We start from the raw sequence: 26,300 nt of genomic DNA, 5'->3' as shown, positions 1-26,300 counted from the left end.
CCTCCGCTGTTTCCTGCCATAAAAGGTATCGAAAACGAGGATATTTTGCCATCGTGTGGGTGCGTTTACTCTTCAGAGTTACTTTGTATTTTCCTAGTTCGTCCATAAGAGGCTTCTGCGAGAAATACGTTCGGAGCGGACTGATGCCTTTTATGAGGAGCGCAATTCTCGAATCCGCGGCAGTGAAACTCAGCCGATCAGTGAACTAAAATGCCGGCATTCAGGAGGTGCCACTCAAAAAACAAACACAGATCTTTCGTTGTAACGGTAGGGCCATGCTGTTCCCGATCACGACTGGGTAACGCCAATCTTCCAAGTAAACGGCTCCAGCTGTGACGGTTTAGACAACGGCTTACACTCGTGATTTGCATGACAGCAACAATTATTTGTTCATGAAAGCAGGCGTATGCCAGTAAGAAAGCCCTCTAAAAAAGAAGAAAGAAAGAGACCACTTCATAAAAACCGTCTTTTAAAGCTCGTCACAGTACGCGCAAAAAAAAAAAAAAGCTTCTCACGTCATAAGAACGTGTCCCAGAAAAGTTCCGCCGAAACCAGGATGATTTGCAAGAGAAAGAGAGAGAAAGAGACAAGAAGAAAAGGCAGGGCGGGTAACCAAGGTTTCTCCCGGTTGGCTACCCTACGCGAGGGGAAAGAGAAAGGGGTAGGAAAGATAAGAAGGAAGAAGGAAAAAAGAAGGAGATTCATTGCGCACGAACTCGTAAATGAATGGTAACTCAGCATATGTTAACTCATGATGAATTTTCTCTCACAAGCGCTCATCTATTCCGGTTTTTGTCTTCAAAAAGCGCGTTATTAGCGCCTTGGTAGCCTTGCGTGTACTAGAGGAAGTGTTTGTTAGAGCCAGTATAGGGTTAATTGGGTGAGGCTTTTGCTCCCAATTTAATGGTATACTACAAGACGGTTCCTAAGAACTGATCTTGCGTAAAAATGTGTTTGTAAACACTAACCATGGTGCTTCGTCAAGCAAAACGAGTGTTGATATTCCACTATTTAAGGCATAAGAAAGACTGAGGTTCTGTTTCGAATACTTCCCCAGATGGCCTGTTGGAAACTGCTCAAATACTACTACTACTACTACTGCAAATAATAATAATAATAATAATAATAATAATAATAATAATAATAATAATAATAATAATAATAATAATAATAATAATAATAATAAACAGGTCTTCCAGATATACAGTGATCATTTTATACAAGCTTCAACAAATTCTTCCAGAATCACTCTTCCGTCAGCTCTTCCTACCTTCCGCACAAATGCCTTCGTCGCAACCATTCGAAAAGAATATAGCGCCGATTTTTCACCGTTTAGCCTGACCGTTTTTTTTTTTTGGCTTCCCGTATCTATTACCCTAGAGGAAAGAAAAACGCCACAAAGAAAGGTCAACGAAGAAAAGAACAAAGTACAAATAAGGAACGGGTGCAACGGTTGGAGATTACGCTGACGAGTTGTAGGAAGACCTTGTCTCACCAGTCATAATAGCCCGGCGGCATGGTTGTGGAGTGGCCACTTCAGACGCGGTTCGCGACAAACCCTGTCCCGCGCATTGTCGAGAGTGCGGCCCGTTGCCGTTTTTGGTGTAGGTGAAACACGATGAAAGGCTATACGGACGCGTAAGAGTGCCGGTACATCCGAGAGCGACATAGGGAGTGGCTGGCAGGGATTGTGGCCCGATCACCAGACCGCGTCAAAACAAGTGGCCCCTCCTTGTTTGCGGGACTTATTGATCCCGGAAAGACCTGTTTTTTTCCGCGCGGGTTGTCTTGCATGATGGCGAGTTCCTCAAGAGCGGGCGTGCAAGTGTTTTGTGTTCTGCCCTGCCTTCGTGGGGTTAGGTGTCGCCCAAAAGCCATCTTGGGCAAAGCCAAAATAATGCAGTACTACCTGTAGGGGGCAGGGGAGGGTGGGGGAGGGAGTATTTTGCAAGTGAAATGTCCACCCGTTGGATATGTACATTTCGTCTGCTGCTGAAGTGCTGATTGTCTGCGGGTGTCTGTCTCCTTGTGACGCGCACCCCAGCCCAGGGAATCAGAACCTCAGCAGCAAACGAAATGGAAATGTCCACTAGGTGGACGATTCCAGAATACACCCACCCCCTCTCCGCCTCCCCCTCCCCTTTGAAGAACGGACCTGTGTACCGCGAATTATTCTCTATACCGAACGTGCTCAACTTATTTAATATTATGCATTGAAAAAATAAATCGCTTCAAGCAAACTGGACATTGAGTACACCGAACTCTGAGAGCCTAGAACGTCTGCCATAAAACCGTCCGCGGCCGTGTTTCCTTCCATGCCCGCCGTGGTTGCTTAGTGGCTCTGGTGATGGGATGGTAAGCACGAGATCGCGGGATCACATACCGGCCACGGCGACCGCATTTCGATGGGGGTGAAATGCAAAAATACCCGTGCACTTAGATTTAAGTGCATGTTGAAGAACACATTGGGGTCAAAATTAATCCGGAGTCCCCAACTACGGAGCGCCTCGTAATGAGATCGTGGTTTTGGCACGTAATACCCCATAATGTCGTTCAATAAATTTTTTTCTGAGTATGCTTTCTGACGATGTCTATTGTTTTAATCATGTGGCTGAGCCTATTTTATAGCATGATCAAATGTAACCAAGTAGGATGCAATATGAAGCGCAGCCCTATAAGCGTTGCAGATCCTACATGGTTGCCGCTTTTCTTACAGAAAAAGTGTACTTGAGTACGCTATGAGAACATTGACAAAACATTGCATGTGAGCTACCCAACTTGACAATGCACACATTGAAATTCATGGATTTGTAAAAAACATGGTACGTGTACTTGACTCACGCGCTGCCGCATTTCTGAACTCTGTCAATTTCTTCCACGCCAACCAGCATGGTTTCCGTAAAGGCTTGCTCGTGGATAACCAATTAACGTCTACTTATAAATGACGTAAACTAATGCATTTAGTATGTCTGTATCACGAATCTTATCATTCTTCTCGCAAGACTTCAGCCTCTCTTCCAGCGCACATTTAGTCTTGCCGTATAAGTCAAAGATCTGCGTACACCCCGCCTGCTCAGACTACCGTGCATATTCATTCGTTTTTTGTGAAGACTGCCCAGGGCTGGAATGATCCTTCCACTGACGTCGTGCAACCACTCCGATATGCATCATTTCAAGGCGGCGATATAGAGCGCACACTTCACTGACGTAATTACCCATCCCTTATGTAGTACCCTCACCGGAGCTTTTAAGGCAAAAAATAAAATAAAAAAATAAAATAAAAATAAATGAATAAATAAATAAATAAATAAATAAATAAATAAATAAATGAATAAATAAATAAATAAATAAATAAATTCTGACATGATGATTGCTGGGAGAAGTTTGGAGGTGGTATTTAGGGTATCCCCAGTGTATTTTCGGTAAAAAACGAAACAAACATTTTAACACTTACTTGTTATCGCCCATTTCTTGCTACCAAAGGGCGCAGAAAAGACAACGAAGAAGTCACCTGCAGAAAACTATCAAAAAGAGAACGGATTTATAGAAAGTCATAACAGTGTTTCATCAGAATGGTCTTCTGCTCATACTGCAGCGTAGAGGTTGCGAGTTAACTTATCACACTCGAATTGCGCCAGCCAACTTTTTCTGAAGCATGCCAGTCAAGATCTCCTGAGTCAAGAGCTCCTTCACGATGGCGCACGATGCATCACACGCACAGTTCAAGCGCTTACAATGACGGTTTTCTCTGAGTGGCAAAGCTACACTGACTGACTTCAGCTGTAGCAGTGTAATCGAACGCTTCGCAGGAACTCGTATCGGCATTCCAGGTTGAGAGAGGTGCGGTAGACGACAGATGCAACCTGTCTATGGGCTATAGGTCGTCGGCCAGGCAGCCTTAGGCGTGAAAGAGAGAGAGAGAAAATAATGCAGAGAAAGGCAGGGAGGTTAACCAAAGGTAGTTCCGGTTGGCTACCATGCGTAGGGGGAAGGGTTGAGGGGGATAAAAAGAGAAACAGAGCGGAAGGGGGAGATAGAAAGAAAGAGAGACAAGCACGAACAAAGCGCGTGCACTACAAAGAGGTAGAGGGCGGCATTCTTAGAGCCTGTCGTGAAGCCCCGTAGACCGCAGGAACCTTAATAACGCGAGTAAGGCCTTCAACGCCGATGTTCTTTCGGAGCATTGGCCTAAAGCTTTTAGTTCTGATAGTGGACGATCGTCCAACTGGTCCAGTACTCTGCATATCACTTGTCTCTGAGCACTATATCGCGGGCAGACACAGATAACACTTGTCTCTTCTGCCCAGCGGCTCTCACCGATCTGCTGCATCTCCCACGGAGTTGTCCCAGGCTGCGCTAATCCGGGTACCAATACCCGCCGTAAAGTGGGGATGCGGTCAAGCCACCCACCTAACTGCCGTCTGTGGATCTGCGATTGAAATCACGAAACCCTGCTGGACTTCACTCAACCTAAAGGACATAAACTGTACATGTGCATATAACATGATTTACGTGTTTTATGCTGCCGTGCAAGCTTTCGCACTAAGGAAATGGTAATTCAAATTGGGTGAATCAACCCGACTATCCTTTGAATCTCGTATCGGAAACCTTGGCAACTATGAGTGAATACGATGGGGAGATTGAAATGCGTGGGATGCGCATGCGCATGCGCACGCGTTTAGTTTCGACGAGAATGCACAGATGTACAGTTCGGATCACTCGAAGACAAACAATAGATTGTTGTGCGCTTGGTTAACCGATGTTTTCCCGTATACATTTGCGAAAAACGCCCATTTACCGTGCTTGGAGTGCACATCAACGAACCCCAGGTGGTCAACATTCTTCCCGAGTCGCCCACTAAGGCGTGCCTCATAATCATATCCTCGTTTTGGCACGTAAACCACCAGAATTTATTAATAAATAAGAATAATCAGATGACACATAAAATGAAGAACCGGAGCAGCACTTACAGTAATGGCACGGACACATAATCTAATCAGTGCGCAATACAAGATTGTGTTCTGCATTGGATTTAAGACAACAAAACCCACTAGTCCTTGCGGTGAAATGCGCCTTCCGCGAGGTCATGCGAGAAGGGTATAAAATGTGGCAAATTGACTTAGAAAGTTCGAGCCACGCGGGTGTCATCTGGCTCCCATTAGCAGGTTTGAGTTCATTCAGAATGACGAAGACCTTTCGTAAAAGCTGACGCAATGTCGTCGGCTCCGAAGGGGGCCAACTGCGCTCGGCTCGTGGCAGCCGCTGCCGGCCAGCTCAAAATAGGCGTCGCTATGTGGCAACGCGTCCAACACTCCAGTAGGGAGAAAAGGGGGGGGAGGGGGGACAAACGCTGTCTTCCAGATATGTGGGGGCACTCGACGAAGGAGCGAAATTTCACGATAAAGGTTGAAGACGAACAGAAAGAAAGAAAAAGCTTAACACTTTGGTCGCGCTATCTATGGCGAGTTCACGATAAGCCATATATATATATATATATGTGCGTGTGTGTGTGCGTGCGTGTGTGTGTGTGTTAGGAAAGTAAGCTTCGTCATTTTATGGAAGGAGAAGGTGGTACACCAGGTGAAACAAACCATCGCCATAAGAATGCACGCCCGTTGCTGGTTCAAAGACGGAAGGAGCGTCAGCGGAGGAGAAATGGCTCATCCGCAGAACGCCGAAGAAGAGAGAGTAGCAGCATAGAGAAAGAAATTCAACTTTCTCTATGGCAGCAGCGGACTGGAGTGCCCGAGGTTATTCGAGTACAAATCACGATGGCAGACAGACGTGTGGTGACACCGTGGCCGCCAGCCCTCGCAAATTTTTTTATAGAAAGTCTATAGATAGTCTATAGACGTCTATAGACTGTCTATAGAATGGACAGTCTATTTGTAGAATGTTTATGGACTTTCTATAAAAAAATTTTGCAAGAGAGTGAAAGGGCGTGCTATGATCGGGTATGAATGGGCATGTGGGACCAGTGTGCCCGTCATCTATTAGTACCTACCGGTCGTATATGGTGAAGAGGTCATGTCTCAGGCTTTGCATCGCAGGGCACCGAGTTCTACCAGAGTGGCTTCATCAAACTGCACGCATTGTACGCTACGATTCATGTCTTAATGTCCGTGGTGACTATGTGGAAAAATAGTGCAAGAAGTATGATTTGTGATGCCATGGTGTATTTTCTTTTTTGGCAATAAAGTTTCCGTGTGAAAATAAACAACAAAACTTACTTTCAGGACGTCCTTCGTGTATACAGTCTGACGGTTTTCAAGCAAAACTGAAGTGGCCCAGCATTAAAAACTGCAAACCACAACTGAGGACAACAATGATAAGTCAAGGGTGCATAGAAACTACCGCTAAGGACGAAGCGTATTCTTTCGTTATTACGAAGGTTCTTAAGAAGTACGGTGTTTTAGGACAGAAGTCTAGGTTATGGTGTGCTCCACACGGACATGTTTTTTTTTTAAATTCAAAAGTGTATCCAGTGGTGTGAATGGTTATACACCGGGGGTCCTAAGCTCGAACAGAAGCAATAGTTATTTCCCCAAATAACCCCTTTTTGGAAGTCGACGCACTTCAACCATAGTTTTGTAATGTTTTGATTGTTGATACGAAAAAAAAAAAAAAACGATACAGGAACTACCAAAATAGTGTTGGGCAACTTTCTTTTTTTTTTTTTTTTGGGGGGGGGGGGGGGGGGGGTGCTAATCGTGACCCTCGGAAAGTTCCTCAGCTTCCAAGGTGATTCTTCAAATGTGGAATGAAGAAGAAGTCATTGGGGACAAGTTTCACAGAATAGGCTAGGTAATAGACGACTACCAGCCAGCGTCCTATATATACGCCACTTTTCACGCAACGTAATACCTGTGGGTTGGGGAAGTGCCATTGCGAGAACGAAACTTTCTTGCTGAACTTTCGTCGCCGCGCTCCTTAATGTCCTCATGCACCTAAAGCTATATGTGGACGTAACAGCCAGCGGCGAGAAGTTGTCTTTACGCGATGGTTGTGAGTTCGGTTCTCCACTAGCGACGAATGATTTTTTCGCCCACTTTGATTCCCCTTTTCTTCCTTTTCTACATTTTAATTTCCACCGCAGCTAATTATTCATACGCTTTCTTTGGCTTCATTGCACGTTGGCTTTATACGGCCGTAATTAACAAAAACAGAGCCCCGCTGGTAGCCTTCTTCTCGTTCATTCCTAGCAAGGGTCCCGAATTTGACAGCGTTGACGTCATTAGGTGGCATGCGAAGGTTTATTAGCCATGTGCCTGCTCTCCGAAGTTGACGTGTTACGGGAAGCCACCGGGCGAAAAATGCATGTTCTACATCTGCCCGCACTTGTTTTGAGTAGCGCTGGCTAACAACCTTCCAGGGTTAGATCTAGAACACATTAATACCTAAGTTAGTTTGTCGAAAAATTAGATCGCGGTGCGTTGCTTGATGTGGTGGCGAGATTCAGGCATGTAGTGATGGCCAGGGAGTCTCGACATCGAACACACAGAGAAAAGAGCCGTGATACCGGCACCCACAACCTAGAAGGATAGTGAAACATCACACAAGCACTACGCGTATTGCAATACTTTCAGTCTGTTGCATCACATTCGGGCTTCGAATTACCCGCCGTTGTTGCGTAGGGAGTGTGGTGCTGGGCTGCTGAGCACGAGGTCGCGGGATTGAATCCCGGCCATGGCGGCTGCATTTCGATGGGGGTGAAATGCGAAAACACCCGTGTACTTAGATTTAGGTGCACGTGAAATGACCGGAGGTGGACAAAATTATTTCCGGAGTACCCCACATCGGCGTGTCTCATAATCAGATCGTGGTTTTTGCTCGCGAAGCCCCCTAATTTAATCAGGCTGCGAATTTGTTGTGCGTTTAAGCTGCGCACGTATGTCGGCTGGGTTTATTTTTTTTAATGCAATAACATAGCGAAAAATCTGGCGCCTGTCTTCTGGATAAACGACAACGTCACCTAATTTCCCTTTGCTTGCGACGCCACGCTACATGCGCGCCTCGACGGAGCAGAGCCGCAATAGCGCGCCAGGTGTGGCGTCAGGGGAGAGGGCATCATCACGACGCCACGTCACTCTCGCTCTCGGAGGCCTGTGTTATCCGAGCTCTCCATGTCCGCACAGGCTCTCGCCTCCGTTCTAACTGCGCCTCAGTAATAGCCATCAAGAAATAATGCATACGAAGCAGAATAATCTAGCGAGAAAAAAAAAAAGAACGTTGGCGGTAGTGAGATTCGAGCCTACGATCCTGCCCTTAGAAACTGAGTGTCTTACCCTCCTGGCTAAACCAGCGCCTCCGAGATAGCAGGCTCGCGCACTCTGTTTTATCAGGTCATGCTACTTGCACCGAAATTTTAATTCCCGAGCCCGGCGTGACCAAAGCGGTGACGTCAAAATCACCGCGGCTTACTCGTGAGCGCCGTCATTAGATTCTATAGCAGTCGGGCGACGTAGCATGACGTCACGGATCGAAGTGCACCGGCCTTGCACGATCTAGGAGGCGATGCTCAAGCGACTCAACCCGTTCGCTTGCCCGTGAGGAGTTCACAACTCGAACGAGCACTCAGCGGTGACCAATTGGACATTAATGCTTTCGCATTCACGACTCATAAGAAGCGCGTAGGCGTCCTCGGACTTTTGCGATTACGATTTCCTCTGATCGCTATATATGATTTGCTGGAATTTCAAAGCGTGCTTGTATGCAAAATACCCCTCCCTTCTCCCCCATGGAGCGCGCCGGTTTATCCAGTTCCCTCTTGTTTCTGGGTGTATCGGCTGTAAGCTTGCAGTTCTGGATTTCATTGAATCGATGTCTCCGTGACATGGCTAAAATTGACGCTACGTATGTACGAATAGCCGACACAAATATCGAGCTTGCAGAATACGAAGTCACTGTTTGCTGATGCATGAGCGTGAGACAAAATATGGCTCAAGCATCCTTTACCAACCCAAGGCTGCGTGAGTTTAGCCTTGACGGGGTGAGGGATCATCTACGCGTCCTATGGGGCAGTCCAACGCAGAAGAGTAGAGCTGATTTTAGTTGGTATTCTTACGAAACAGACACTGAATATTCGCAGTCTGGTCTGAAGATCTCAGCAATGACGACGATATCTTGATCAACTATGCACGATCGCAGTTATAAACACTTTTTCTAAGGCTTAATTTAATACCTCTACATTTTTTTGAATAATGGGGTTGCAATGAGTGTACTGTGCAACTCACGGCCATTAATCATAGGCTGTAATGAACTTCAGGTTACCAAAAAGGCTGTACGACACAGAGTGACAAGTCACATCGGTCTGAATCGCCCCTTTATTGATGGAGTAATGAGTCACGCACTTTAATTAAATGATTTTCATAGTATACAACAGTTAATTAAGCATGTTCTCTATTGATTTGTGGTTGACCAATTGTTCTGCACGAGTAATGAATGCTAAACCGACAGATCTAGCTGTAGTGTTGACACTGTGCATGTATCAATGCGGACTAATAGCAGGCATCGAATCTGATGCGTCAGGCCTGTCTCGCCTAACATAGATGTGGTGCGTCGTCCATTGGCATTAACGGTGTGAACACACACACACACATTTACCCCCCCCCCCCACACGTGTATATATATATATATATATATATATATATATATATATATATATGTTGAACGCGTTACAACGGGCTCCGTTTTGAAGAGTAATATAAACTATTTCCCTGCGTTATGATATCGCCGCATTTTTGATACCACTGTCATCCCGCCTCCTTGAAGGTGCTCGCGCGAAAATATGCTTGCATACCCGCACTGAAATTCGTTTCGCCACGTGTTTAGTGGCGAGACGGTGACCTCTTGTTTAAGCTGCACACGCGATTTGCAGCAAGTGAAGTGATCCCAGGGTGCTGCGAGCACGTCTCGTCGGACGCCGCCGCCGCACCGACTTGTCTCGCTATCGAAAGTTCGCGAGCACCCTCCACAAACGTGTAGAGATAATGAAAGAACAAGAAGAAAGACCGGCTGAGAGTCAAGAAAGACGCGGTGAAAACAGATCATTCACGGCCACCTGAAGCACACCGCCCGGTCAGATAGCAGCCGCGTCACCGTTATCGATGCTCGCAGCCGGCTCCTTAAATATTTATGAGCAGCAGAGAACGCGTTCGAGACCCGCGTTGCACAGCACCTTAGCCTTCCGCTGCGTTCAACTTGACGACAGAGAGGAGCACTCGACTGGGCGACGTGCTTTAGGTGCACGGGCTATGCAGCGGCGGCACTGTATTTACACAATGCTATACAGACACACTCGCTGCGTCCGAAAGCGTGCTGACCATTGCTATCAGCAACTGTGTGCAGAGCGACGCGGGCTCCGCTTTCAGTCACTGTTGTACCTCGGCATGTTTTAGAAAGCTTGCTGGGCAGAATTTTGTCAGTCGGGCCAAGAAGGATACCTGGATACCTTCGAAGGATACCCAACCTGACTTAACCTAACCTAGCCTAACCTAACCTAACCTAACCTAAATAGAGAATAATGCGCGTAAACGTCAGAAGGGGTTGGTCAGAGCTGGTGGTAGTTCTCCGTGGTCAAGCCAATCGCGCTTGCAAGAATCATAAGCAATGGAGATCTGTTGTTTAGCGTTAGCACAATGAATCACCGCCATCGCCTCTTTTGTCGCTCCTAATCATCAGTGACTGTTTCTTTTTTCTACCGCCCCTGTTCACCTTACGTACTAAACGCGAAACCATTGGTGAAATGTGACGCTTCGCACGCCGTGTGTGAAAGACGTTGAGGCGCCATGCCTACCCGCGCGGACCAATGGAATTCACAGCTGGTCTAACGATGGCTGGTTCCAATGTGGTTGAAAGTGCTCTTTTGACACGATTTCCGGAAGTACATGGAACGATTAGCATAGCAATGCTTAATGGTTATTTAGCGGTTGCTTTAAGTGCTACAGCAACGCCATCCTGTGCGCAAAATCAGACTTTCCTGTTACACATGAAGTGCGTTTCACTGCTTCTTTGACACTTGAAACTGTTAACTGAAAGAACAGTATTAATGTGTATTGTGATGGCGCCTGGGGGGGGGGGGGGTATTTTTGCCTAATGTTTCAGGCACAAAGAGATAAATGCAGATCAAACCGCCGTGTTGCTATCGCATAGAGTGCACAACTAACGGCGATGCATACAGTTGCCCTTTCGCGCAAGGCTTACGTTTATGCAGGAATAAAGGTCGCAAATTTATTTCATGCAATTATTATACTTATGCACTAGATTGTTCAAGCACTGTACCGAAATACAAACATTATATCAGGCGGGCGCGCAGTGTCCGACCTATACACAGCGGTGTCGCGAGAACGACATCGACGTGTGATTCCTGTCGCAGAAGAAAGTGGCGATGACGGGTACATTCACACAGGTCTACGACACGCGTCTAGCTAAATTTAAGGGTTATGCTATTCTTCGGTCATGGTGGCACATGCCGAACGACAATGATCAAAGAAAAAGATGGAGGACATTCAAGCGCTTGTCTGTGGTATTTGTTTTCTTGTGTCCTCGTCTTTTTCGCGCTGTTTAACCTCATTTCTAAGACGCTCAAGCTTCGCCTTTAAGAGGAAGCTTTAGCTCGGGTGCTCCTATCTAAATACATGTAAAAGGAGAATTCGTTTTTCTCGGCAACCAATGCACCAAATTTGACAAGGTTTTTTTGTATTTAAAAGAAAAACCTAAATGTAGTGACTGTTGGTTTATAATTTTTCATTTATATTGTCAATATTTTATTAAACTTGGCAGGAATGTAAAAGTTTCAGGAAATGAAATTATCAAGTTTACAACTTGGTAACTCAGCAATGAAAAATGATATCACAATTCTGTTAAATGCATCTGATAGCACGTCTAAAGCGGATAAAATTGATATGTTACACATGAATAAAAAAAATTCAGTAATATGGAAATACAGATTTTACAGAACCCTTGTACACAACGTAACAAATTCACATAAGATGTAAAATGACGCACGAAGTTGTCCGCTTTGAATGATATAGAACAGATATAGATGTAGATATACAGAACCACGATATCTCTTCTTGATGCAGAGCTATTAATTTATAAACTTCGTGCGTCTGTTTCTTTCGGACTTTCAAATTTTTGAAAATCATTTTCAGAAAATTCAGGCCCTAAATCGAAATTTCGCTTCCAACGGTCACTATAATTTAGCTTTCTCTTTCAAATGCAGCGAATTTCATTAAAATCGGTCCAGGGGTTATCTTCGAAAAACGTTTTTGCGTTTTACATGTATTTGAATAGGCCGCGTCGGAGTTGGGCCCGAGCTAAAGCTTTCTCTTAAGAGTGGAACTCGATAGCAGTCAAACATCACTGGCTGCTTCTCACGCTTCTCGGCAACTGGCGCGTATGTAACCGCAAATTTTACCAGGAAGTGCTGGCCGCGAACGCTATGCCCGCAGGCGGGCTTTCTGGTAGAAACACGGCATCTTGCATGGGCCGCGATGCGGCGGAGGCGAGCGCCATCTGGAGGTATTGCAAGGAACCGGGCGTGCCGCTCCGTGACCTGCAAGATATTCACGCACGGGCGCGCGCAAATCGCGGACGCCGTGGCCGGTCGATGGATGCTATAAACGCTGGAAAAGAGGTTTATTTGAGTTTTCGCGTAACAGAATCATGTTTTCTCGTATAGTAAAATTACAATCCGACACTATCCTGTCTGTAGGTTGTGCGTAAGTCATACTTTACGATTTTCTTACGTATTTCAGCTTGAGAAATTAATTTAGTTCACTACCTTCCTTGCACGACATGGAGGGCCTGGGTATGGGTGGTTAGAAAATCTTTTTGCTGAAACGACGTCCGATGCCGGACTTTCTGCGAAAGGAAGCCCGTAACGCTATCGAGTTAAAATCAAGTAAATAAAGGATCTGTTGAACACAGTGTGTTGTTCCGTAAAAAGTTTGGTGCGCTTATGAGATAACTGTGAGCAAACATTATATGTGAACGTCTTATATCTTGATTTATTGTTTCATTACGCGAGAACAGACATGCGCTCATTGGCACTATTTCGCCGGTCAGCATAAGGGTATAATATAAGCGCCTTTTCTGAAAATTCCACCAATAGCACATATTCCGTTTGTACACATCCCAGCTAACGTTAGCCAACATCTTAAGCATAAGATATAGAATATATGAGGACGCAACCAATGGTATTGTGTCAGCAGTGACATACCGCACCAGGAGGATATTTTTTTTTTTCAAAATGAACGATCGATAATTAAATGAGATTAAAATATATAACGAAATCTTTAATTTTGCGATATAGGGCATGAATTTTGATAGAAAGTTAATAATTGTGTTTTAAAATTACCGATTCAGTTGTTTTAAGTCTGCTATGTCTCGCGCAATTACTTTTTTCTCGTTATAAAGAAAACGCCCGAAATATGAAAATAGCCCCATAATTATGCGTCCGCTCGCCGCGACGCCAGAGGTCCCGAGCATTGCTCTGAAGAATCAACTCCGCTCAATGCCTTTGTAATCATGCGCGGCCCTGAGGTTATTTTCATATTTAGTCCGTTTTCGTTATAAGGCAAAAAAGAACAATCACGCGCGACATAGCACACTGAAAACAACTGTATTAAATGTTGCTGAGTCTTAAAACACAATTATTACCTTTCTATCAAAACTCGCGCCCTCACTTCATTAATTAAGAAGCTCGCTAATTAATCTGATCTAATTATCGAGAAGTTGATTATGAAAAAAAAAAACTCCCTCCTGGCGTGGTAGGCCACTTCTGACAGAATATCGTTGGTTGCGTCCTCGTATATTCTGTATTCTATATTTAGGAGTTTGGCTAACGTTAGCTGGGAAACAGTATATATATCGACGAATAATCTGGCGAAATAACAACCAAATCAGCCACAGTAAGCGCGGCAAAGTGATCAGGTAAAGAAAGTTTCGTTTTAAAAGTAATAACACCATTTCATATTTAGCCCTCTTCACTGATGCTACTGCGCTGACACATTTATGATGCATGGTCAGCCAGTCGGGCCTCTAGATATTGATAGATTTAAGAGACGATTATACGAACACTAACAAACGTCTTCGTGCCTGTAAATAAGAGAGGCCACGAGAACAACCTCAATTGTCACATGCACAGAATTCTGGAGACAGCGAAACAAACAACGTAACTACCTCAAGTTTTGTTTCTTGTTTGGATGACCGTCACCTTTCGGTGCTCGAGGTCCTAGCGGTCATTACTGCCGCCGCGATGATATGGCGAGATACGTGGGCGCTAATAAATTACAAAACTTCTTTGGTTTGTTGTAACTTTTGTGACACACAATTTACCGTCTCTATAAGACAGGTCGCAGCAATATTCACTACGAGAAAAATAGGTGGTGTCCGAATTTGTTAGCCGGATAGGGTGACAGGCTTCCTCTGGTTAACAGATACACATATGGAAGTTCATGCCATTGCTGGTTGCATGCGGTGGATGTGGTTACGGGAGCCGGAAACACGTCATGTCATCGAGTCATGACAAGCCATGACAAAGAGTCAATTAAACACAAACTGTCAATGAGTCCCGATCCATATCTAAAGCCCCTAACAACGCTACTAACAAGCCATTATCATTGTTATCCATCAACCATTTTAGACCCTAGACTTTTATTATATTTTCATAGCTCCGCGTATCTGGGAACCTTAACGTCATCCATTGCTGCCTTGCGTTTTACCACTACGGAGATGCCTCTTAAAAAGTCCTATAGTATGCCACAGGGCAAGCTGTAGGCTTCGTACACAGCACGGTGGGGCTCTAAGTGAAAAGTTCAACAAATGTGAGCATCAGTTATTGCAAGAATAGCTTTATTTTCATAAACTTATGCATGTTGAGTGATCATGATTGCCGCACATAGTTGGCTTATGGGTATAATTTTGCTAGCCTCATACTAGTGGGATGTTTTGCGCGGCTCAACACACGTGAACGCAGAATTCTCGTTGCTACAATATAGGCACAGGGCGGCCAGACACTGCCAAAGGTCGCAACAATTTGTTAGTTTGTCTGGTGTATATGTATAGTTTCGGGCAAAAATAACTAGAGGAAACTCATGCGCTAGTGCCTCCAAAAGCTGCAAATATTGCGGTACAGTCAATATCGGAATGACGGACAGTACATAGACATTGTCTAACCATCGCCCAGTCTGGCTTCAAACGACTTCATGTCTTTAAAAATTCATTATTAAAATAAATAAAGCATTGCCTTATAAACGCGACGATTCACAATGATTACCTATATGCCATGCCATGCGCTTGCTGTGGGCATGGGTACTTAAAGATTTCGAAACATAGCATGCAAAAGTGAACGTCCCACGAACGTCTGAAGCCACACGAACGAAGATTATTCAAACATCCGCGTATTAAGCGTCATTCCCACGGTAGCTGAACCGTTGCAGTGCCAGAGCTTCCTCCAGTAATCATTGCAATATACATATAGAAACTACACGGACACTCAAGGATCATTTCCGCCGTCGCCGTCGGGGCCGCCGTGTTGTCGTGCTATCGACCGCGTATATGCGCGGCCCACGCGTACAGGAAGGTTGGAGTACCTTCGGAGTCGCGCAGCGCGTTTGGCTTCAAAAGCGACGAAGCCAGGTGCACGCACCGTCCGGCTCCGCTTAATCGGCTCAGCCGGAGCCAGGGCGGTGTTCTGGCACCCGCTGCTGGCATCGAACGTGGTGCGCCCACTATCGTTACCGCCGAGCAGCTGTGTGCATGTAAAACCGTGGTGCATGCACTTGTTTGAGTGGTAGGGTACAGTAAACGCCAAGCTAAATCCGCGTAAGCCTTTCTTGGGGCCCTGAAAGAAGGTGCGGATGGCTTTCCTTTGGTCTCGCCTCGTTCACCATCGAGGTGAGATGCCTGAAACGCCTCTGGCGACGCTTGCCATCGCGCCAGTGTTCCGAGGCCCTTTCCGCGCAATGCTAAACCTTGCTATCGAAACCTTGATATACTTTAAACAAAGAGCTATTACCTAGCCACTCTGACTCTATACACAGCCACAGGGACTGCCAGCTTAGCGAGCAGCATGGTAGATTTCAGAGGCTGTGCCCGGAAGTGCACCGCTTTTGAACTGTGAGGAGCCGTCGCTTCCCATGTTTGCTTTGTTTACCCACTGTTGTACACTTAGCAGTGCAAAAGGCTTTAGTGTCTGCACTGCGGATGGTCGAGCTATGTGACTGCTCCTTCAACTGTGGCCATGGGGTCGATGAAATTGTCCTCGTTTCGGAACTGTTCACACGAGACTGATCACACAACGCAGTGTAGTTGCTGTTGAACACGCATGCGTTGAGTCAGTCGAAATTTTCGTGATAAATTTATTTACTTTTCTAATAATGCGGATGGTATGTCCGGCGGCAATGTAAAAGGCACGTTCAATATAGGAATCAGCCATGCTCGTTGAGTTGCAGAAGTACGCAGGACGCACACGAAGTTTGGCTGAATTTTTAGCCGTTGCTGTACCATGAAAGGGAGGTGGCTTGTGGAGTGCGCTGCGAAAGTGAGCTAAAATAGAGGCGTAGGTGTGCTTCCGTATGCCCGATCACATGCAGCATCAGCTGTCCGGGGCCAAAGAGCAACACTTATCATAACGAAGGTAAAAAAAGAAAGGTTCGACGACCGTTCGCTGAGATTTGCTCGAGCAGACGCCTTCCGCTTGTGCTCTCCCTGAATAGGAAAATATTGCCCGCGACGAGAGAAGTAACCTCTCAGGACGAAGCAAGCTGCCTCTCATCATTCTTTTGTTGTTGAATTTCGAGTGTTTTATTTCTATCGGACACGGAGAAGGCTGTGTCACCCCTCATGAAAAGGACCGAGACCCTCGAAGAAGGCCCGAGCCAACGGTTATCACAGGATCACGCGCTACATAAGGAACCGATACAAGCTTGTGAGCTCTCGCCGATACAAGTTATCATCCTATACGAGCTCTCTCCGAAGAGCTGCTGCAGTACTGTTGGTCGGCCTGGGTCACGTGGGTAGCTAGAGCGCCCGTTATAAAAGCGCACCTTCCCGACTTGTTCAGGCAGCGGCCGGAGTCTAAACTCCGTCCTGCAGTGACCCAGAAAGCGTCATGCGGCTATTGCTGGGGATTGCAGCCCTTGCGGCTGTGGCCGGTGAGTACGCCTTCGAGTTTTAAAACGAATGAATTTGTATCGAATTGAGCGGTAGTCGGCATATGGACGGAGGGTGCCTATGGGCACCGAACCTCATGGTACCGGAGCCAGTTTTGGCTATAGGTATTTCTGACGGCGTCCAACATTATTGACTCAGCGAAATTCGCAGGACAGCAAAAAAGGAGAAAGGAATCCTTTATGTTCATAAGATATTCAGCTTCGCATGCAGTTTGTTATCACCAAAGGCTGTTTCGCTTACTTCTCTCGAACTTCCATGGACTCACCAGCGAAAATTTATGATAAATTACCTGCATAATTTTGCGTTTCTCTAATGAACATGCGTGTGCTGGCTACATCGCCAGCAACGTTAACAGTGTTCTGATCTCGACACATACGCCTTATAACCTTCGCTGTAGAAACAAAAAACGACAGCCTCGTCAACCCTAGGAGGGCAGGCAAAGAAAGTCTCGCTTCAATATCAATTTCAGTAAACGCTTTGACACGTTCCCCTTCCCCCTCCCCCCCCCCACACACACACAAGGAGAGAACAATTTTAATGCATGCGAAGTGCTTCCGACGTAGTGATAGGTGTAAGTGTGAAGGAAGACCAGAATCAAGTTATTTTTTAGAACTGCTTGTTTCTGTGGAAAACTGAAAAAAAAAGTTAAAGTAGTTTTTGAAGAATCACCTGATAGAAATTCTGCCATTCGACGACATTATTTCCACTGTACTTTTTCCACCGAGGGAGGAGATACACACTTCGAAAATAGTGACGTCGAATTCAACAGCGTCGTGCTTTATTCAGCAACGGACCCGACATATTGCTTTCGCTCAATACACGGTGGGCATCAAATGGAAGTGCAGTATAGTACCCGGTAGTTCAATAGTTCAGCAGTTCCATACCTGGAAGCGGATGATCGCAAGTTGAGTCGTTCAGCCGTTAAGTACCAGAAAGAGGGTGCCTGGTAGTTCAGCAGTTAAGTTCTAGGAAAAAACTACCCGAAATTTCAGTAGCTGAGCAGTTCAGTAACCGATAGGTGGTACTGAACGCACATGAACATGCATCATGAATTAAAACTGTCAATATCTTCGATGCAACACGCGTTGCATGTCACACATGTTTAAGATGCATGCCCATGATAGTACGCATAGGTTTCCGCTGAAATGTGTTACAGAACTTGTTGTGAAGTGCCTGAGGTAGATACCGACTCAATTCTGGAAGATCTTTTCTAACGATTCGATAGATTGTCGCAAGGTCTAAACCTCCTAACGGTCTAAAGTGTAACACCGTAGACACCATCGTGAATTACAGATTCTACTGACTTAGGGGGCTGTTTAGAAATCACCGATGCACATAGGGATTGTGGCGTTACCATTATAACAGGTTGTCGAGCCTAAATGATTGAGTAAACTGCACACTATGCTATTTTGCGCTAGTCTTTTGAATAGTGATGACACACCAACTAGCCCAGCTTTCTGCCTTGATAAACTGCACAACTTGCAAATTAGTGAAGCTTGTTAACTCGCAAAAAAATTCAGGTTCTTTCCACTCCAAGTAAATTTTCCTGCAACGTAACTGCGTCCTCAAAGTTGCATCAAAATCATTTATTCGTAAATTACCCGCATCGCTGGTAAGACAACGCGACACAAATAACGAATAATCGTGGGTGACCTGCAAGTGTTCCTGGAACTAGAACATTGAGCAGAATTAATATACCGAAAGCAATAATAGTTTTTGTTTTTATTAACGTACAACAAGCATATTCCAAGTCAATTCTATGTTTTCATTGAACTATGTCCATTGCTTCAAATCATACCTAATGTGCGGCTAACGCCTGACTTTTCCTTTTTTTTTTTCTCTTGGCCAACAGTGTCCGCCACCTTTGGAAATGGTAAGATATCCTAATTTATAATCATCTGAAGGCGCGATCACAGCTCTTACGAATTCCTCAGTGAATATAATTTATCTCCATTCGTCAACCTTTTCTTACGTAGGAAATCAACCCGAACGGGTGCTTTAAGTACACTTTAAGAAACGCTTACACTATTTGTGGCTTATCTTGACCAGAACTAATATGTGTCATTTATGTTGCACGTCTGCCTGTTCTTTTGTGCTGCGCTCAAAGTAATTTCAGGTCACGAACAGCAAGCGCACATCAGCGTAGCATAGCGTTATTGAAAGGAAGGTAGTGCGCACAGAGCGATTTTTTTTAGTGTACAGGTTGCTTGTGCCTTCCACGGAATACAAAAGTCACGCTAACATTGTTAAGCAGAGTGAACCTGCTGTTAACCCATGCATAACATGTGGCATCTGCATGAAGCAGTAAAATGAAGCATTTGCAGAAATGTAGCAATTAAGAGATTGCTTTACTTCTCAGCTTGTAAGATTGGGTAAGGTTCTTTCGAAAATTGAAAACTGTCCAAACTTTTGCTGTTCGAGGGCAAAAAGAGCAATGTGAGTGAAACGCGTTAGAGCAAGTGATATGACGTGAGAATATGGCAAATAATTATTGAAATGATAATCAATGTAATCATTGGGCACGTTTTGGAATATGCCGAGAGTCGAACAAACGCAGAATTAGAAGTGCCCGTGGCGCGCACAACTTCTCTTTCGTGGGTGTTAGGAGCAATTAAAACAAAAAAGGCCGAGACAAACAGCTAGTCACACACTATTTTGCAAGGACGATTGCGATAAGATGTCCACAAAGCTTCTTCGTTCAGTACTCATGGACACTGCAAAAGACATTTGTAGTACATTGTTGCCTTTGGATAAAGTGCAAGTGACGATTGCGCATGTAAGTTATACTTCTAGCTGCTGGAGTTTCACTAACTGCTCCTGATGTACTGGTTCCCACAGGGTACGAAATTGGACGTGAGTATATATATGACTACTACGGACACTTGCACACATTCATGCCGGGAATGAGTCAACAAGACTCTGGTGTCGTCCTGAAGAGCAAGATCTTGGTCCAGCCCAAGAGGGACTACCTCATTTTCAAGGTGAACATCAATTTATACATGCGAAGCGCTAAGTGGATGTCTTGTCTTCAAGTCATACTGCCGTGACACATTGCAAGCGAAATCATTTTAGTACCAGTACACGGCATTCAGCAAAACGTCACTTCGAACTGCGATGCGCTTGTGCACAACAGACTTCTTCAAAGGGGTCACGCGAAAGCGAATATCGGAGAATGTGGCTGTAAATTATTATTGATGGTACATCCAATTAAACAGATGAAACACCTTCGGGAAACCTGTTCTCTCGAAAAATCGACCGCTGCCTGTTATGAGAACTTCTCAGTGCCGATGCAACCCCCCCCCCCCCCCCCCCTCCTCAGTTAGAGTCATAGCCGAAAGACCCACACCAATTTCGCGGCTTGGCGCACAAGTTCCTCGAGCCTAAAGGGCTGCCACCAGCGTACGCGAAACAAGCAAGTGCCTAGCAAGGAATACAATCGTTAAACTTTCATGTCGGCAGAAGGAATCGGATACACCGGGCTTTGTTTATCAATCGTTCGAGTGTTACAGTAGAATTTGTTTCAAATTGTATATCAGATTCGCCAAGTTTAATGTCTGAAAGCCACACTCAGGCTGTAGGAGCCGCAGTGGTGGAGGCATGATCATTATTTTTGACCACCTGGGGTTCTTTAACGCGCACTAATATCTGCGCACAGGAGCGTTTGCGCCTTCTGCCTCCATCAAAAATGCGACGGCCGGAACTCGAGACATCGACATCGCACTCTGCAGCATGAAATTCATACCGACTGAGCCCTCATGGCGGGTCGAGGAACATTTTTTTATTGCGTATTGCTTAAACGCTTGTTCATTGGTTCATTGTCAGACTAAGTTTTGCGAAACGGTTTCTTGATCTCCGGACTGTGGGCTTCCAGAAACAGAAGTACATGTTGCTAGGCTAGTCGGTTCATACTGCTGAGCAGAACATAAATATGATCGCTTTGGTGCAAACAAGGAAGCACGGAAGGGAAAGGAAGGACGGAAGACGGAAAGTTCCCTTCCATCCTTCCTTGTTTGCGCCAAAGCGATCATATTTATGCTCTGCTCAGCAATTCCAGAAACAGGGAGAGAGACATGATGTCGGGGGAATCACTACAGACAGTGATAATCCGCCAGTGATCTTCCAGTGATCCTCCCTGCTTTGCAGTGAAGGTCACTGAAAGTGATGCTTCTCGTTCACTAACGTACACTTGCGCGCGGGTTAAGGACCAAAGGAAAAAGGGAAACAAATGGCGAAGAAACAAAAGCACAGGAAGGGCGGGTAACGTGGTTGTTAGTCTCGTTAACTTACCCGAATGTCGGAACCTAAATAGCAGATTTAACCAATTTCTGGTTTTACGACCCTATAGGCCGGCGTTCCAGGATGCTCGGCTCTGAAAGCGGTTGGTCGTCTAGACAGGCCAACGCGGTCCCGAACGACCACCTGTGGCCAGTCTAAGTTAACAAAACGGCAATGAACATGCTCGAAAGTGTACTGCCAGCCTTAGTCGTAACAAGCAGCACCGTCGGCCATTCTGACGAGGAAAGCAAATGGTTTTGTGTACGCTAAGCACAGCCACAGTCGGCAAGGTACTGTAGAACTGTCGGAAAAGCTTCCGATGCTCGCCATTTTTATTTTTATACAGGCGTGCTCCATCTTAAGAAGACGCTCACACGGCTTGCCCATGTATAACTATTCATAGTTAGAATGAAACTTGGCAGTTTCGCGAACATTGCGTCAAATAGATTTACCTGTTCATACGGTTGCTTCTGTACTGTGCAGGAACCTGAAGTAATATACGGAACAGTATCAACACCGAGCTAGTCCCCTTGCATAATTTCTTTAATGATGTGAGCGTTTTTTCTCGCGCTGGCGAATTTCAGGCACTAAATATAGTTTTGTTTTGTGCGCAGGTGATTGACATGAAGTTCGACAGGGTTCACAAGGATGTGGAGGATTTCGTCGAGCACCCGTTCAACTACAGGACAATCGACGAGCTCGGCCGCTTCATAGAGAAGCCCTTCACTGCCCGGTACGATCAGGGAAAGGTCAGTGAAACAGATTTGCTTAAGTGCACAAGCATGACAGCGCAACCGCGTGGTCACGGTGTGGCGAGATTGTGCTAAATACTGAAGATAGACATCACGCTTATGACTCGAGCGGCAATCAAGCATGATGAAATTCAGGTTGACGTTATACTTAAATCACCAATTGGTTGAATTTTAAGCAGCAGACGACATCTTCAAAGGTAGTTAACGCTAGCCAGCGCCGGTGCTCTCAGCAAAGCATTGTAAGGAAACCAGGACTTAGGCCTATATAGGTGACGAAGTCGAAAGAAAAAGAAGTTATGATCCCGGCCCTGCTTAAAACCAAAGGGCGCTTTTTATTTATATGAAAATTAGTTGTTAAAGTCTGTGGTTTTGCGTGCCAAAACTACGATGTGATCGAGGCACGCCGTATTGGGGGACTCCGGATTAATTTGGGCCACCTGGGGTTCTTTACCGTGCACACAACGCATGGTACACGGCCGTCTTTGCATTTCGTTCCCAAGGAAATGGGGCCAACGCGGCTGGGATTCGATCTCGCTCCCTTGGACTTAGCAGGGCAACGCGAACGCGACTGCGCCACCACGGCAGGGTGCTTTTGAATTATGCGTTAAATTTTCTAAGTCTCACTGCATCTAAAGAGCAAGTGAGTAAAGTTCCAAGTTGACTTTGTAAGACAAAGAGAACATTCCTTAGCCTATATCGTGGGTGTCGCATACGTTGGTAGGTGCAGAGCAGCATTCCGGGCAAGTTGGTAATCCATTGCTTAAATGATATTGCGCGACATAAAAAAACGACACGGACGTGAGAGAAGACTACACACCAAGCGCAAACTTTCAACCAGTGGGTCATGTTCTTACAAGTACAGCTTTAGGGGGTTAACAAGATCTTGCCGAAGAAAATAATTACGTGTTCTACTGGAAGATTTGAGGCAGGATCACAAGGCGCAATAGCCCGATGATATTGGCCCTGGAGATCCTGCGCAGGCAGGATCTCGTACCTTGTACCTTACCGCTAATTATTAGCTTTATTGCTCTTCACTCGCGGAAGCTGCAGTGTTTGGAACGCTGGTTCATGCTTTGAAAAGCGCGAACGCGTTAAAGATCAAATCATCATTACTTTTCACCGCTGCCGTCGTGTGCTCGTAGTAGCTTGCGATTTCAGGCAGTTGAGACTCAAACCTGCGCTAGTAAAGTAACAATTGACGACAGGTATAGCGCGAGTATTATACAAAACAATGACTCGCTGACAAGGGTTCCCAAAAGTCATGGGATATGCATGATCTTTTTTAATCTAGAGATTGTCGTTAATACATTCGCTGCTCGTACGCATATATTTGAAACCTATATAAGTCACTTCAGTATACAACAAACAGAATGGCCCTTTGTAGGTGAAGTCACGGTTCAAAGGAATCAGCTAAAAAGGAAACCATTAGGTAAGAAATAATGTAAAAGTACATATTATAAAATGTTACTTCGAACAAGTACGATGGCTTACATGAAATCCACAGACATTCAGTGCAAAAAGGGGGCGGAGGAACTCAATCCCGGTTTCTTCGTAGTCGCCTTTCATGCTGCTATTCGGTTACTTTTTCTACACGCAAATACTGGTCCTCTTGTTAATTTTTGTTGTTCGCATCTCTGCGTTGCAGATCTTGAACATCCAAGTGACCCGAGGTGAACCAATCTGGTCAGTGAACATGAAGAAAGCCATCGTCAGCCTCTTCAACGTCGACCTGGAAGCGATAAACCCCATCTTGCCCAGAGAAGAAGCTTTCTACTCAGACTGCGAACGTGGCAACTGCGTCGGTGGCATGCGCACTGAGCTTCCAGGGATGTACCGCATTTACGAGGTCAGTTAATCGTAACATTGACCTTGACTTGTGCAGTGCAACATGTAATAATTCAAGCTTTTCCCCCGCCTCTTATATTGTTTTTACTACTTATCACGATCCACGAGATCTGAGCTCCAAGAAAATGTTTCCTCTTTGCCATTGTCAAAGTAATAACCCTTTCCTCCTGTCTTATTTCACCTCCGCATTAAAAAGAACGATTTGTGCAGAATTTGTAAACCGTTGTCCTGTGACTTTGATTCTGGCATTAAATAGAGAAGAAATAGACCAACAACTTTGTGCTACGTGTTCTGTCTGCGCAATCTCTTTCTGTGACTATATCTTTCGATGGAGGTGGCTCAAGGTGTCCTTAAGGAAACGCTAATTCTACTGTGGGGATACTAAACTCTAACTAATATGGAAGTCATTCATACTGGACACGTTAACAGACACCACAAACGTCGAATAGGTATAAATTACAAAAGAAATCGACTATAGTTAATATTTCTTCGTGAACTGTTTTCAGGTAATAGTGGATTTAGACATACGTTCTTACTATGCTGAGCGTATTATTGATGATAGCTATCTACACAGAATAAATCATTCAGAATTACTCTAGCGAAAGTAAATAACGGCGAAAGTTGCTGCAGAACGAAGCACTGTGTAGCGATTGTGAAAGAATGCTTCATCCTTTAAACGTGACCTTGTATAGATAACACATTTTCGCACTCGCATTCTCTTGAGCACTGGCTTGAATTCTCATTATCTCTACGGGAAAGTGTTATGAAAATTGCTAAGAGGTTGATAGCCGTAAGTGCTGGAAATCCAGGTAGTGCTCTGTTCTTAGAAAACCTGCCTCTCTACACTATTCACTGTTCATTCAATGCAGGACGGCATCTACGGTGAGTGCGAGACTATCTACGACATCCAGAAGACCGTGAACCCTGAGAACCCGTTCGCCAACGTCTTGAATGTGACCAAGATCAAGAACTACAAAAAGTGCCGCAATACGCCACAGGTCTTCTTTAAAATCAGCCACGGCACGCGATGCGTTGACTGCGCCGGAGATGAGACTGTGAGTGAAAATTGTTGAGTGGTCCCACAGACTGCTCGTGATTTCGAACTACTTCCAGATATAAGGAACATGATCATGCATGGCCAAATTAGTTTACCTCCGATGAATTTTCATGCCTACTATCAAGGACGAATATATGTATTTGTTGCGACGACTTTGTGATTCTTAAGGTACGGTCAGTCATGTGGCTATTAGTGACACTGTGAATTCTTAGAACAAAACTATATACTAACAGATTACCGCAAGCTCTGCATGCTAGAGTATGAATGATAGTGAGGTAGAAACACTAAACTGACGTGAAACGTTGAAGTGAAGCTCAGAGAATCGAGCACAGAAACTGCTGCCATTCGATGGTTTGGGTTTAGGCGTTATAGCTGGCAGTTTTATTTCCATCAAGGCTCTTTTTGTGACGTTTGAAAGCAGCGATGTCACGCAACTGCCGGAGATACTTTTTGTTTCGACACATTCGTGTGATTTGTCCCTGCAGTGTGACTGAAGTTGCCGATCGTTAATTTCGCAGCACCCGCTGACATCCAACGCCGCCTACCACTACGACATCCGAGGAACCAGGCACAACTTCATCATTGAGAACATCATCGCTGACGGCGAGATAATGTACAGTCCATACACACCGGACGGAAATACAATTAGGATCCTTCTCAAGTACGTCTTCACGGTTAAATCTCACATTGATGCTTCGGGAGAAGCATTGCTAGAAACCATCGTACCATTATTTTAGTTCAATCTGTAGAAATACTCGCAGATAGAACACACAGTAGTGTTAGCATATTAGTATAACGCTGAGTGATAAATCGGAAGGCAGAGCAGTCAGAAGAACATGCCATAATCATGAGCAAGAAACAAAAACAAGAACAATACTCCGTGCCCCCAGCATGAATTCCATTTCACCGAACTTCGCACTTCGCAACTTTAACACGCTATCACACTGGATGACTACTATCCGAAAATGTTAATTGATTTTGCTGTCAAGAAACTTCACGTGAGAGTATCTCCTGCGTAGCGAAGCTTAGCGCCTCATAATCGGGAATGTTTCAGGACTTCGTTAACAAAACTTAGTTTTAGACGAAACAGCCACCACATAATCCGTCACACCTAGAATCACTGTGACTATAGTTGAGTGTTATTGTAAAATGTCCTATCTAAACAAAGCGCATACGAGAACACGGGTTTTATT

General features: G+C 45.1%; 1 protein-coding gene across 1 annotated transcript in view; it reads left to right on the top strand.

Annotated features, from left to right (window-relative positions):
* Nucleotides 1–17,063: 17,063 nt before the first annotated feature.
* LOC126539611 (vitellogenin-6-like) overlaps nucleotides 17,064–26,300 on the top strand; it is a 36,502-nt gene continuing 27,265 nt past the window's right edge. Inside the window, exons 1-7 of the mRNA XM_055075401.2 lie at nucleotides 17,064–17,159; nucleotides 19,031–19,051; nucleotides 20,017–20,159; nucleotides 22,068–22,202; nucleotides 23,851–24,051; nucleotides 24,920–25,105; nucleotides 25,626–25,768. Of these exons, the coding sequence (XP_054931376.1) occupies nucleotides 17,117–17,159; nucleotides 19,031–19,051; nucleotides 20,017–20,159; nucleotides 22,068–22,202; nucleotides 23,851–24,051; nucleotides 24,920–25,105; nucleotides 25,626–25,768 (872 nt within the window). The 5' untranslated portion in view covers nucleotides 17,064–17,116. The remainder of the gene's footprint in view (nucleotides 17,160–19,030; nucleotides 19,052–20,016; nucleotides 20,160–22,067; nucleotides 22,203–23,850; nucleotides 24,052–24,919; nucleotides 25,106–25,625; nucleotides 25,769–26,300) is intronic.

This window comes from Dermacentor andersoni, chromosome 11 (assembly GCF_023375885.2).
Source record: "Dermacentor andersoni chromosome 11, qqDerAnde1_hic_scaffold, whole genome shotgun sequence".
Classification (NCBI taxonomy): domain Eukaryota; kingdom Metazoa; phylum Arthropoda; class Arachnida; order Ixodida; family Ixodidae; genus Dermacentor; species Dermacentor andersoni.
This window is presented reverse-complemented; position numbering and strand designations above follow the sequence as displayed.